The sequence below is a fragment of the Salmo salar genome, chromosome 16, assembly GCF_965601325.2.
Source record: "Salmo salar chromosome 16, fSalSal1, whole genome shotgun sequence".
Lineage (NCBI taxonomy): Eukaryota > Metazoa > Chordata > Actinopteri > Salmoniformes > Salmonidae > Salmo > Salmo salar.
This window is the reverse complement of record NC_138306.1, coordinates 63,676,530-63,689,722: the sequence shown is the minus strand read 5'-3', so window position 1 is coordinate 63,689,722 and position 13,193 is coordinate 63,676,530. Positions and strand designations below refer to the sequence as shown.

The window sequence follows — 13,193 nt, the reverse complement described above, 5'->3', positions numbered from 1 at the left end:
CGGGACAAGTCTCTGACTGTCCTTGTGTGGCCCAGCAAGAGCCCAGACTTGAAACCGATCGAACATCTCTGGAGAAACCTGAAAATAGCTATGCAGCGACACTCCACAGAGCTTGAGAGGAACTGCAGAGAAGAATGGGAGAAACTCCCCAAATACAGGTGTGCCAGGCTTATAGTGTCATACCCAAGAAGACTCAAGGCTGTAATCGCTGATAAAGGTGCTAGAACAAAGTACTGAGTAAAAGGTCTGATTTACTTATGTAAATGCAAGATTTCATTTATTAGATTAAAAAATATATATATTTAAGCAATTTTAGAAAAAGGCAGTAACATAACAACATGTGGAATAAGTCAAGGGGTCTGAATACTTTCCGAATGCACTGTAGATAGGCTAGCAATTGTTGTTCATTTTCTCTCTCGAAATGTCTATTTTTCTCTAATTGCAGCTTGACGTTGGCTAGTATTTATTCTACAATTATTTTCCTCCTAGAAGGTGTCAGTGACGAATAGGACAATCTACAACTGGTACACAAGTGCCTGAAATGGACTCCGAGTGCTCATGACAGTTAGGCTTAGTTGTAAGGAATATTGCCTCAGTCCTTTACCTCGGCCGGTCAACACAGAGATTGGGCTGGTATGTGTGTGCACGCCGTGTGTATGTGTGCGTGCCTGTGTGTGTGTCGTTAGATTAGTGCAGCTCAACAGGGTGGGTTTCATGTCTCAGCAGGTCACAGATGATCAGATTAACTGGAGTAGGCAGGGCTCACTGGATTACCAGCCCAGCCTACTGGGCTACAGCATAGACCTGGGAGGCAAGGGGGTTGTAAGAGCATTGAAGACACACACACAAATCCTATCTCTATGTTGACAGGCAAGCAGAACACACACACATACAACTCTGTAACATCCATGCACAAAAAAACTTGCCCTCGCTCTTAGGTCTGGACGCTACCTCTTAACTCGTCCACAACAATCCAATGTCAGACAGTCCTCTTTCAACAAGCACATAAGTTAGACTTGCTTTTAGTCAGAAAGACTGTGTGTATATTTCTGCTGTATCTCAAGGTTCATCATTTGAGTTAAGTGCCACCCTGCTATTTTCAAGCTGTGTTCTTTCACAGAAACTGTGTGTGTGCTCAATGTTCCAAGCAGCACCTCACTCTGAATACACTCTCATTGATGTTAGTCAAAGAATTAGAATGAGTTGATCTATTTCTGATGCATACACAGTACTGCCTGCTGCACTTTTATACAATGCCCACTCCCCAGATGGAGATGTGTGTTTTTGTGTGTGTGTTTTCTGTGTGGGCCCGCGGTAGAGGGACCCCTGCTGAGGAGTGTCCCTACACAGATGACACTGTGTCTGTGTCGGAGAGAACAGGAGGGGGAAATTATCACCACCTATCTTTCTCACTCACTCGCTCTCCCTCCCTCTTTCTCGCACTTCTCTCCTCTGTAGTGGAAAGCCAGGAGGCTTAGGAGGCTCTTTGCCACACTCCTGGGGTAATCTCAGGCGTGTCAGCGGTAGCACCGCTTACCTATCTCTAGGATTACGGGTGTTGAAACAAAGGCATATGTAATTACCGTCGAGACAACACTGTAATCTAGTAGGCAGCGCGTGAATGCAACGGGAGGTGTGTGTGTGTGTGTGTGTGTGTGTGTGTGTGTGTGTGTGTGTGTGTGTGTGTGTGTGTGTGTGTGTGTGTGTGTGTGTGTGTGTGTGTGTGTGTGTGTGTGTGTGTGTGTGACAAAAAGCAAAAACAGTCCCTTGTTCCATCATTTATTTTTCTTAATGGTGGCTCTCATTTGTATTGTCGCATAATAGCCTTATGATGAGACTCGCCAGACATGTACGCCTTAAACAAAATGGGCAAAGTTTGTTACAGATATATCAACTGTTTTTTTTTCTTCGATTTGTACTTTTGACTATTTCTATGGTGTAAGGAACTCTAAGTTAAAGGAAACGCTAATAGGTATAGTTCATCTTCTCAAATGTCAAGATTAAAAGCCATAGGATATCATTTCAGTATGGAAGTACAGCATTTCAATTAGTGCTTATTTCCTTTTAGAAGAGCTGTGTGCATGGAGTTGAATGCCTCAACATGAGAGCCATTTGCAGCTATGGTGCCCAGTACTGCTTACGGATGTCATGGCACCTTGAGTAGTATTCATAGCTACAGTGAACCTGTTACAGTGAGCTTGAGTGGAATAGGGCACCGGAAAGGGACACTACTACCCCTAAGGAGGATGAAGGGACCTCCTGTCTGTGTGCATCCAGCAACGAGAACCCTTCTGCTTTCTTTCAGAGTGGTGTCGGGACCTGCTTTTTCCGTAAGTGCCCATCCTGTTGGGTTCTCATTGCACGAGGTTTCGCTAAAATGTCACACCTGACTGGGAATAAGGTTCACATGCCAGCAGCCATTAATGCCCAGAGAGAGACCGAGAGATGGAGAGCGAGACCTAGAGAGAGGAAGACGAAGAGAGGGAGAGTGACTGAGAGGAAGAGAAGAGGCCACCCGGCCAGGTCAGTGGAGACACAAGCCCCTCTGATATGGTGTAAAGGGATTACAGATATTCCCTGCTTCTTGTCAGAGAAATTAGTGTCAGTTCTCACAGCGAGCAAAGTCGTCGCCGGGGAGAAGGACAAACGGATAAAGAGAGAGGACTTTGTGTTGTCAGAGTTTCTCCGGAGGTTCAGTCATCTCAGGAGTTGTGGTGGATGTCTGGAAATGCAAAGGCATGAAGAAATAATGTTTAGCGTATTAACTGTAACATACAGAGAGATGCCTAGCCCGTGGTGTTCCACTATGTCTCACCAGTGCCTCATTTTTTCCCTTATTTTTTCCCGGTGACTCTTCTCCCTAGATTGAAATGGCATTAGGTCTTATTGGCCTTCTCATCTGTCACTCTTCTTCAAAAGGCCATCGATCCTGGCTGTCGAGCTGTCAGGATGGTGATAATGTCATAATGTGGGTTTCAGCTATGCAAACCCTGTACAGCGCCTTTCTCCTGAGGGTGAATGAGTAGCTTGTGTCTGACCCGTGTCACACAAAGAGAGAGAGAACCCCACCACTTCCCTCCATAACTAAAGCCCCCTCTCATTCACCAACATAATCTCTCTTCCCCCCGAAGCCATGTAGATCTAATTTAATTTAATTTGTCACATGCTTTGTAGACAACAAGTGTAGACTAATAGTGAAATGCTTACTTACAGGTCATTTTTTTAACAATACAGAGTTAAATATAAGATACAAAATGTTATAAAACATAAATAGTGACACAAGGAAGAAATACGCAGTGAATAATGAATAACAAGTAAAAATAACATGGCTATATACAAGGAGTACCGGTTATGTATGCGAGCAAGAGTTTGAATTATGGACTGAGAGGAGAGGGGGAGGCTTTGAACCCCTACCACCCACATAACGAGAGGGGCCGCCATGCCACCCAGCCTTCCCTGAATTAGGGTCTAGCTTTACTTTAAAAAAATGTTTTGCACCTCTGTCAGCTCAAGGGACGGTGAACCTCTGTCTCGGGCGAGGCAGAATAGAGCCCCATTGAAAGGAAAATGCAAATGGCCAGTAGTTAGCGGAGGCCTCAACTGAATCGCCATTCTGCTGCTCCTGGTAAAGTGGCCCTCTGTGCTGTGCCACCCACAGACACGCAGTCATCTCTGTCTCAATTCAGTGCACAGCTGATTGAGAAGGTGTGGGGGGGGGTTGGAGGGTTTTATTTTTTCTAGGCAGGGAAGGGGGCAGGGGGGGCCATGCCAGTACAGCAGCAGGCAGCCACAGTGTTGCCTTAAGGGTACATGTTTTTCCCTCCTCACCAAGGCCTCGTCGAGGGCAGCAGTGTTGTTCTGGTTTTGGTAATGTAGCACAATGCTATAGCTACAGAAGGCATCATACGGTGTAGTCTTGCTTGCACCAAACTCAAAGCAGCTGTGGGAAGAGACTAACTAGGCTAGTTTATTATTGAGATTCTTGAGGGAAACGACTTTGGCTCCATTGGACTACCCCAATATGACAAGGGAAAAGTGCCACCATGATTTAATGACTTGCCATGATTCGATCACATGCATGTGAAACCCACAATTTCTCGGTGTTAAAGACTTTGGATTCAGATGGGCAATTAATAGGTGTAATTAGTTAGCCTCCAAGGGGACAGGCCTAAATGGGTTAAGTGAGTATAATCCTAATCTGTTCATGAAATTACAGGCGTTCATCTGCATCCCACTGGGATTAATCTAATGTACATGGGCTGTTCATAGAAACTCAGTTGGTTAGGGAAGGGTGACCTCTAACTAGGTAGAAAAAGGAAGGTTTAGTCTCCCTAGAGCAATCACTTTAAAAGTGGGTGGCAAGAAGGCCGGGTCCTGTGGTTAAATATGTAAAAAGGGCCAGCATTTAGTAGTATTATACTCCCAGCCTCATTGTCATCGCTTTTCAAACCCCTAAGAGATAATTATCTTCTTAACCCTATTATATTATTAGGCCTAGTATCACAAGTTAGCTAGTTGCATAGATCCTTGACTTTGTGCTGAAATTTTGAAACAGACCCAGCTATCAGAAGGGATCCACTGTGTCATTACAGCTGAACGATGTAGCATCTGAAATGGGCTTGTTTAACGGGGTAATCATGTGCCTCAGGTTTCAAAAGCCCCTTTTCATAAATGCGTGCTCCGAGGCAACGGTGAGGATGAATAGATTCTTGCTCCATCAGTGTGGGTGGTTAAGACAACGGGGCTTCTCTCTATTCCCCCGCTGGGCAAGATAACATCTGACTCGAGCTCTAATGACAGTCTCTCGCTCAGTTTTTCATAATCTGAGACAGGCAGCTTTTTAGCGCTGTCATTGTTACACGAGGAACGCTCCGGGACGCTCTCCGGCAGCTCTGCTCAGAGCAGAGCCAGCCAGAAACGCTCCTCTAGTCGTTTCTTATCTGCAGCGTCAGTGGCACGACTCCCTCTGAACAGACCGACCCTGCTTGCGTCATCTCACGTGTACTTACTGCATAAGTGTTCTAGCCAGCATCGCTGTGACTTAGAGAGCCAGTGGGCTGTAAGTTAATTAGTACCTGACTGAAAAGGACCCTGTGATTATCATTTAATAACGCTTGTTAAAATTTACACCGCTCCGTCAATGCTAATGAGCAGAAGTAAAGTAATGTAGAGGGAGAGCATATTGACCGCTGTGCCACACACTTATGAATATAACCCCCTCCTTTCTAATGTGTCAAATGAAACGCTCTCCCAAAGTGTTTTTTATGGCTGCTTAACTCCTCCCTCAAATGGTGAGTAACGATGCTCAAAACTGGCACCGAATGCATTGACTCAATCACGACACTGGCAGCAAAATGTCACAAAGAAAGCATTGTTGTCAGGTGGCTTGTTTCTAACCAAGCAACCCAGGAGTTTTTCCCTGACCACATAAAATAGGCTATAACAAGGTTCGGTCCAGGTAGTCACGGCCCTACTCATGCGTGTGATTGTCAGCGGTCACAGCACTATCTAATGCCCTTCAGGCCATCCTCACAGTCACAGGGAAGGCATCCAAAGCTCAGCCTCAGCAGCACCGCATCCCCCATCACTCTTCCCCTCCCAGCAGTCGCCATGGAGTCTGTCTGCCTAGAGCGGCGTCAGTGATAGAGGCTCTGATTGGTTTTGACACCTCACAGGCTCTTGGCTGCGAGGCACAGCGATAACATTATTCTTTGGCTGGGGATGGAGTGGAGAGGAGGAGGAGGAGGGATATCCTGCGCCAGTGGAGAAACTGAGAAGGTGTACAGTGCAGCACTGGCATGAACCAGCTGTAGAAACTGAAGGGGGCGTAGAGTGCAGCCCTGTGGCACCCCATCCGACGGGTGACTTGACTTCCCCCACACTAAACCAAGACCTCTGAGCCCCTTCACTAGGGAAAATGATATTCATATCCTGAAATATGAGTTATTTGAAGGATAGGCCTGATCTAAAAGGAACACAATCATGCACTGTTTTATCCACCGAAGCAAAAAATAACTGCATTAATCCCATGATGATAGATAACTATCAGTGTTTGTTTTTAACAGTGTAGCCTACTTTGCCCCAGACTTGTCTTAGAGATGATTGTATGATGGGTTTAGTACTTACAATCATATTATATCTAGCTATAGCTAGTTTCTTACATAAATAAGGCATACCTTCACACATACAGCTTTGTTGGGCTCAGCTCGGCCCTAGGTTGGCCTTCTATGCCTAACTTCATGTCCCAAATCAAATCAGTGTCAATGCCTGCTCTCAGTTTGATGCTCTCACTGGTGCTTTTTTTATCACAGTGGGGTAGAAAACAAGCACTTTTCATCAGGTTTCTAATTTCCACTCGGGCTGACAACACCCGGCTGACCAGCGTGATTACATGTTATTTGTTCTGCGGACTCCCCGGGTCCAATAACCCCTCCTTGAATAAAGGTCTGCTCATGTTCGTGACCGGAACAATAAACTGGATGTTGAAACGGGGGAACCATATATAAAGCGTGGTTCAGATTTACAACCACCCTTATAGGGTTGATGTTGACATGTGGTGTCAAGAAAAATATTTGGTCATCTAGAATGCGGTCCACATCTTCTCTGACATGTTGCCTTGGCTAAAAGCAGAGGCGTCACGTACCCATTATTTTAGAGGGTTCACGAAGTACGTGAGGATGGAGGGGGGTGGTACTCCTTTCGGGAAGTTGGAGAATTTTTTATTTATTTTTCACACATCTGAAACAGCTTTTTTCCTGCAATCTAGAGCCATAATCATTATGCAACCTTGCCAGCAGACATGCCAGCTAAGATAGTTAGAAAAGCTACTCTAACTTGATTTATAGCTAGTTATGAAGTTGGGAGATTGGGAACCTATCTAGCAAGCTAAAGCCAACTTCATAAAACTGCTATGTGGCTAGTGTTGCAGAGACACAACAAAACATTTGTGTGTCACTCTACACCCTATCTCCTCCTCCATTGAGTATCTAGCGTTTTGCCTAGGCATCCCTTTGCTCTGTGCACCTTGGAAGGAACCACTTACTAGGGACAATGGGGTGTGGGGGGGGGGGGTACTCTTTGCCTGGTCAAGTCAGTGGGCACCTTCCTCAAAATATCACTGATAGTATCATAATTATTTATAAAAATATCTATGTGGGCTTAAAAAAAAATATTGTAATTTAACGTCTGAGAATTTTTAAAACGGGACAAATCTGAGGGAGCACGTGCCTTTGCCCCGTATGGACATAACACCACTGGCTACACAGATCCCTTCAGCCTTCATTTAGTGAATGTTTAGCGGCTCAATCCAAAATAATCACAAGCAAAACACGTCTAAGGTCATCCTTAGGCTCATCCTAACATTTACTGCAAACCATACAATATTGTTGTTAGCTTACTGCAGTAGTAACCGCAGTGGAACTATTTTGGCGGTCAGAGCGAGCTAGGCAGCGTGTGCATGGAGAGTGGCTGGCTGTATGCTAGTTTGTCAGTGGACTGGTAGGGAGGTTGTCCTATTTCAGCATAGACCCATGACTGGGGCGTTGATGCAATGCTAATTGGGTCACTGCTCTTCCCTTTCTGCCTGGTGGTGTTGAGGTGAGGCATTTCAACAGCAGGAGATAGATACCGGATGCTTCAGATTTATACATCTGGTGAAACATCTGGCGCCTTGTTCTATCTTTGGCGTCATTATCGTGCTAAAACACGTTGAAGCCAAAGCCACACATTGTAAGGTGTTAAGGATCCTTTATTGAAGCAGTTAGTCATCAAGCGCAAACCTCTGAGCTAGCTACTCACAGCCCCACCGGGCTGCTGAGGCCAATATGCACAACTCCTCGTCATTTGATATTAGGATCCCCATTAGCCGCTGCAAAAGCATCAGCTGTGAATATCAATGTGCTCCTCAGTATTCCATGTATTGAAGACTGTCTGCATATGCCTAACCTTTGACCATATGCCTAACCTCTGGTTTATTCATAATTTACTGCTTTAGTTTAGCTGCGCCCCTCTTGGTTTCCTTTAGGCCCGTTCTGTATTTCTGTTGTGACAACCCAATCAGGGTCTTTAACTTGTGTTTCATTTTTTAATTTTTTATTGTATTTTTTTTCAGGGCCGATGTACGCGGGAGAACTGCAAATACCTCCACCCCCCGGCCCACCTGAAGACCCAGCTGGAGATCAACGGCCGCAACAACCTCATACAACAGAAGACTGCAGCAGCCATGTTGGCTCAACAGATGCCTTTCATGTTCCCTGGCACGACCATGCAGCCTACCATGGTGAGTAACGGACTACTAGGCATTACTACCCCCGATGTGTCCAATTGTTTATTTCTCTCCCCACTTTTCTCTCTACATCTCTCTCTCTCTTCTTACTCTATCACTTTCGGGGTCTCTCCCTTTCTCTCTTCCTCCATCCAACCTCTTCTCTCTCTGCCTTTCTCTCCCCCTGCCGTCTCTCTCTCACCTCTTTAACATTTCTGTCCCTCTCGGTCTCCCATCTTCGCCCCCTATTTCTCGGTAGCAGTCGTTTCCTATTAGCCAGGGACTGGGCTCCAGCCCGGGGCTGAGCTACGCTCCCTACCTGACCCACATGACCCACAGCATGGGCATGATGCCCACCGAGATGCTCCAGCCCAGCACCCATAGTATCATCGTCCCCGGCAGCCCTCCCTGCTCCATGCAAAGCTCCTCCTCCAACCAGAAGCTTCTACGCACGGACAAGCTGGAGGTACACCACCACTAACCAATAACAATACCAGAAGTCATAGTATATCGTAGTATATTAGCAGTTAGGAGACATCACAAACTAACCAAGATCAATACCAGGAGTTAGGAGAGCCGGCCTCTGGGCAGTCACAATACGAGGAATCAAGAGTTTGCCCTTCGAGGGGGTTGGGAAAGCTTCTCCATAATTATCTTACGACACCATCCTTACCCACCTAGGTTGAGGTGGAAGTTACCCCTTATCACAGATCTTATTTTACCTAGTCCTAACCATTAGAGATATAAAACGTATATTTTACATACTCCCTTTCCACACACCTTTACTTTAAAAGAATAGATCACTTTAAGAACTTGAGCGCTGGCCAACAGAATTCTATACCTCACCGTTGATTAACGGGGCGGCAGGTAGCCTAGTGGTTTGAGCGTTGGGCCAGTAACCAAAAGGTTGGTGAATCGAATCCCCGAGCTGACAAGGTCAACCTGTCGTTCTGCCCCTGAACAAGGCAGTTAACCCACTGTTCCTAGGCCGTCATTGTAAATAAGAATTTGTTCTTAACTGACTTGCCTAGTTAAATAAAGGTTAAAATCTACTTAAGATAGATGAGATTATTTCAATGGGGGTTTTGTTTATACCACAACAAAGCACCAAGGCAATTGTGAGTTAATGAAAACAAAGAGTAGCCTTGGAAGGATGGCAAGCACAGACAGACCTGGTAGTGTAGGTGTATTGTGTGTTTTCCTCAAAGTACCGTCACTTAGCAACAGAGCGATGTGGTTGCTAATGAAAGGCCCTGTTCCACTGAGGAATGGGGACACTCCCACACTAAGTGAGACGGTTTACCGCCTTCTGCGTGTGTGTGGCTGTGGGCGGTGGGGCTGCGTGCGTGCGTGGTTCTCCCCACACTTAGTGAGTGTGCGGTGTTATGTTTTACATCCCAGGCTGTGAGTGAAGCCCCCTGTGATTGACTACACCCAGGCTTTGAATAGATAAACACCTCAATCTGTTCATTATTCATTCCATAGTTATAAACATAATGATAAGTTGTTGATATGTTATTGGTATGTGTATTATATTGTATGATATATTAAGCTAAGATTTGTGTGTCTATGTCTGTCACTGTGCATGTCTGTCCATTTGTGCGTGTGTCTGTCCATGTATGTACGTGTGCATGTCTGTTTGTCCGTGTGCACCCCACCCTCGTTCCCAGGTGTGCCGGGAGTTCCAGCGGGGCAACTGCGCGCGTGGCGAGACGGACTGCCGCTTCGCTCACCCCAGCGACAGCCCTATGATTGACACTAGCGACAACACGGTGACCGTGTGCATGGACTATATCAAGTCACGCTGCTCCCGGGAGAAGTGCAAGTACTTCCACCCGCCGGCCCACCTGCAGGCCAAGATCAAGGCTGCGCAGCACCAGGCCAACCAGACGGCCGTGGCCGCGCAAGCTGCTGCCATGGTGAGATCCTCGGCCGCCCTCACAGCCTGTAGAGTAGTGAGCACAGCACACGCTCTAAAGTAGGTTTGCAAAAATCTGTTAACTTTTCTAAATTCCCTGGGTTTCCAGAAATCCTGGTTGAAATATTCCTGAAGTCAGGAGGGAATCCTTGAACCGTAATTTCTGGAAAACCTTGGACTTTTTTGGGAAAGTTACAGACTTTTGTAGCCCCAGCAATGTCAGACAGCACACCTGACAAAGGGCCAGATCAAAAAATATAATTTCTAATGTTTATAATATGTAATCAACTAGTTTGGTAGAGTACACGCACTAGAATCTTCAAAAATGTGACTTTACACATCTAGAAAAGAACAAGTGCATAAAATGTGGAGCACTGTTTATTATGCCATACAGTTGATATACCACCTTCCTAGAATACTATTTTGGACGCTTCTATACAATTCACGGAAATGTGACCACTCAACCCACACTCAGGTCATTGTTTAGGCTCTATAGTTATCAGGCTTTAGAGAAGGTAAAGCGAATGTATATCACGACCACAACAGTCTATGTCTGCATCCCAAATGGTACCCTATTCCCTATATAGTGCACTAATTTTGACCAGGACCCATCCCAAATGGTTTCTATTCCCTATATCGTGCACCCACTTTTTACCAGAGCCCTCTGTTGAAAAGTAGTGCACTATATAGGGAGTAGAGTACCATTTGGGACGCAGTCTATTATTAGCTTCAGGTTAGGAGCTCTTTTATTCACCCTTGATCATACATACAAAGACAATGCCCACCCTCCTCTCAATGATAAGTGTAGCTCTCTGCAAATTGAATCAAGAGAGATGGGCGAGAGTGCGAAGCCAAACTGACATTAGGGCTCTGGTTGGTCATTGGTCCACTCCCTCATTATTGAACCCTCCCCCTTCACTGAGGCAGGCAGAGAGGCAGGCAGAGAGGCAGGCAGAGAGGCAGGCAGAGAGGCAGGCAGAGAGAGAGGCAGGCAGGTTTTGGTAGTAGGACTTTCACTTGGCTGTGACCCTCCCTCCCCCCTCTCTATACTCCGTGTCTACATTGGTCCGAGTCAGTGGCTATTGAATGGGCAAACTTGGCTCCGTCTTGCCCGCTGCCACTCACACTGCCGTCACTGCTCTCGCGCTGCTGTCTGATTCCATGGCATTGTCCAGCATGCTTTTCGTCTTATCAGCTTGCTCCTCCATCGCTCCATTGCTCTCTAAAACCCCAACCTCACCTCCCACTGATACTGGGTGAAAAGATGACTCGAGCACAGTTAGGGTTTAAAAGAAAAAGGACATAAACAATAGGAAAACACACGTCATCCAGTGCTGAAGACATGATTATGAGTTAATGACAACTCGCGCTCTGTTTCCTTAAGCTGGTGTGACCTTAGATAAGATATTGGGGTGACGGGGCTTATGGTTTACCGGAGGACAGAGAGCATTTTAGTCAGCTCTATGGGAGCATTTCCCCACTGCAATTCTCTCAATAAATGTAGCATGTACTATAAAGTAATTGCAATGTATTGGCACAAGGTACAGTAAGTTAGATACTGTTTTAGTTTTTTATAAAGGAGAACTTACATATATTTATTATTTTTATGATAGGAGCAGGAGAAAAAAACGAGATCCCTCCCGAAGGGGGAAGCATATGGTTCCGGAAGCGAGAGGGTTAACCACTCGACCAGACTCTTGTCCTAAGTTAGATACAGTTACGGGCACTGAAAAGTTGTACCATAGTAATTTTTTTTGTGACAAACTATCCAAAAGAGACCGAGTGTCATGTTGCTCATGCATTGTGTAACTTTTTAGTGCCCGCAACTGTACATGTATCATGAGCTTACATTACCCAAAGATTTGTTCATCTGGAAATATACCCCAGACAGAACCAAGTTTATGGTACATAAGGTTAGAAACAACAGGTGGAGGTGGTTAGATCCTGCTATGTGTTGAGTTTTAGGCTATACAGTTATACTGAGGGGTCATTTTGATTTAATTTAGCTCCATTTTGTCTTCCATAGCCTGTTGTGTCGCAAGTTGAATGCTGTTGTCTTTACTCCCCCCCCCCCCCCCCCCCCGATAAAAAATAGAATTTCTATCCCCTCCTCCGTTTGCCGCCATTAACATAACATTTCAGTCTAAATCTAACACTGAATCTGAGGTGTATTCATTTGGAATGATCGGTAACACTTTATAAAATATCTAATACCTTTCTAAAAGGTGTATTAATGTAAAGTGTTATCGAATAATCTTAGTATTGTCCTACACATAAAGCAAAGGCTTGTGCATGGCCTAGTAATCATAAGGGCCTTGGTTGTCCCATCGACGTTTCCTTTGTGCAATGTCATCGATTTGGTTTCATTCAGAAGCCTTGCTAATAAAACGTCAGTTTTTTTTATCTTCTTCAAATGTTATTGCATTGAGCAAATATATAGATTTTTTTACTGTAGAATCCAAGAGGAATGTAGAATAAACAGAGCTCCACATTCTGTGATGACTTTCCTAATAACAAATATTGTTACAAAGTTGCCCATTAACCAAACACTAACAAGTTAGTGCAGTTATGGAAAGAAAAATAATAGCTTTGCTTTTACCAGCTAAATCAGATTTTTTTTTTTTACCCCATGACTGAAATGGATGTGACCGACCAGCTGCCTAAACATTGTCCATTCTACCATTGTCTGCCATAGGGCATCTTTTATCAAACCATTGGTCATAATGGTCTCTATAAAATGTGCATTGGTTCCAAATTGCACTGCTTTTATTGTAAAAGCTAATAATTCCAATCAACAAGACCATGTGGTCCTTCATTGTCCAATCAACAATTATTTTGATTCTCCATTGTCCATTGATCAGAAACTCTCACTTGCTGAGATCATCTAGTCCCTGGTAGCCCATTCCCTTAGCCCCTTGTTTTTTTGTTTTCTCAGATCTAAAAGGACTGGATAGGTTTAAGCGATGGTGGTGGTTCCATCCTAGCCCTCTGTTTCCTATTGCTTTCACCTAT

At 45.0% G+C, this 13,193-nt stretch overlaps 1 protein-coding gene across 23 annotated transcripts in view; it reads left to right on the top strand.

Moving 5' to 3' along the window:
• LOC106574331 (muscleblind-like protein 2a) overlaps positions 1 to 13,193 on the top strand; it is a 75,865-nt gene that overhangs the window by 44,169 nt on the left and 18,503 nt on the right. For 9 of the 23 annotated variants that reach the window (XM_014150177.3, XM_014150176.3, XM_014150180.3 and 6 more), the window contains exons 3-5: positions 8,111 to 8,278; positions 8,523 to 8,729; positions 9,934 to 10,182. In XM_014150177.3, coding sequence (XP_014005652.1) covers positions 8,111 to 8,278; positions 8,523 to 8,729; positions 9,934 to 10,182 — 624 coding nt within the window. The remainder of the gene's footprint in view (positions 1 to 8,110; positions 8,279 to 8,522; positions 8,730 to 9,933; positions 10,183 to 13,193) is intronic. The other 14 variants (XM_014150178.3, XM_045697558.2, XM_014150189.3 and 11 more) reach the window with 2 other exon arrangements.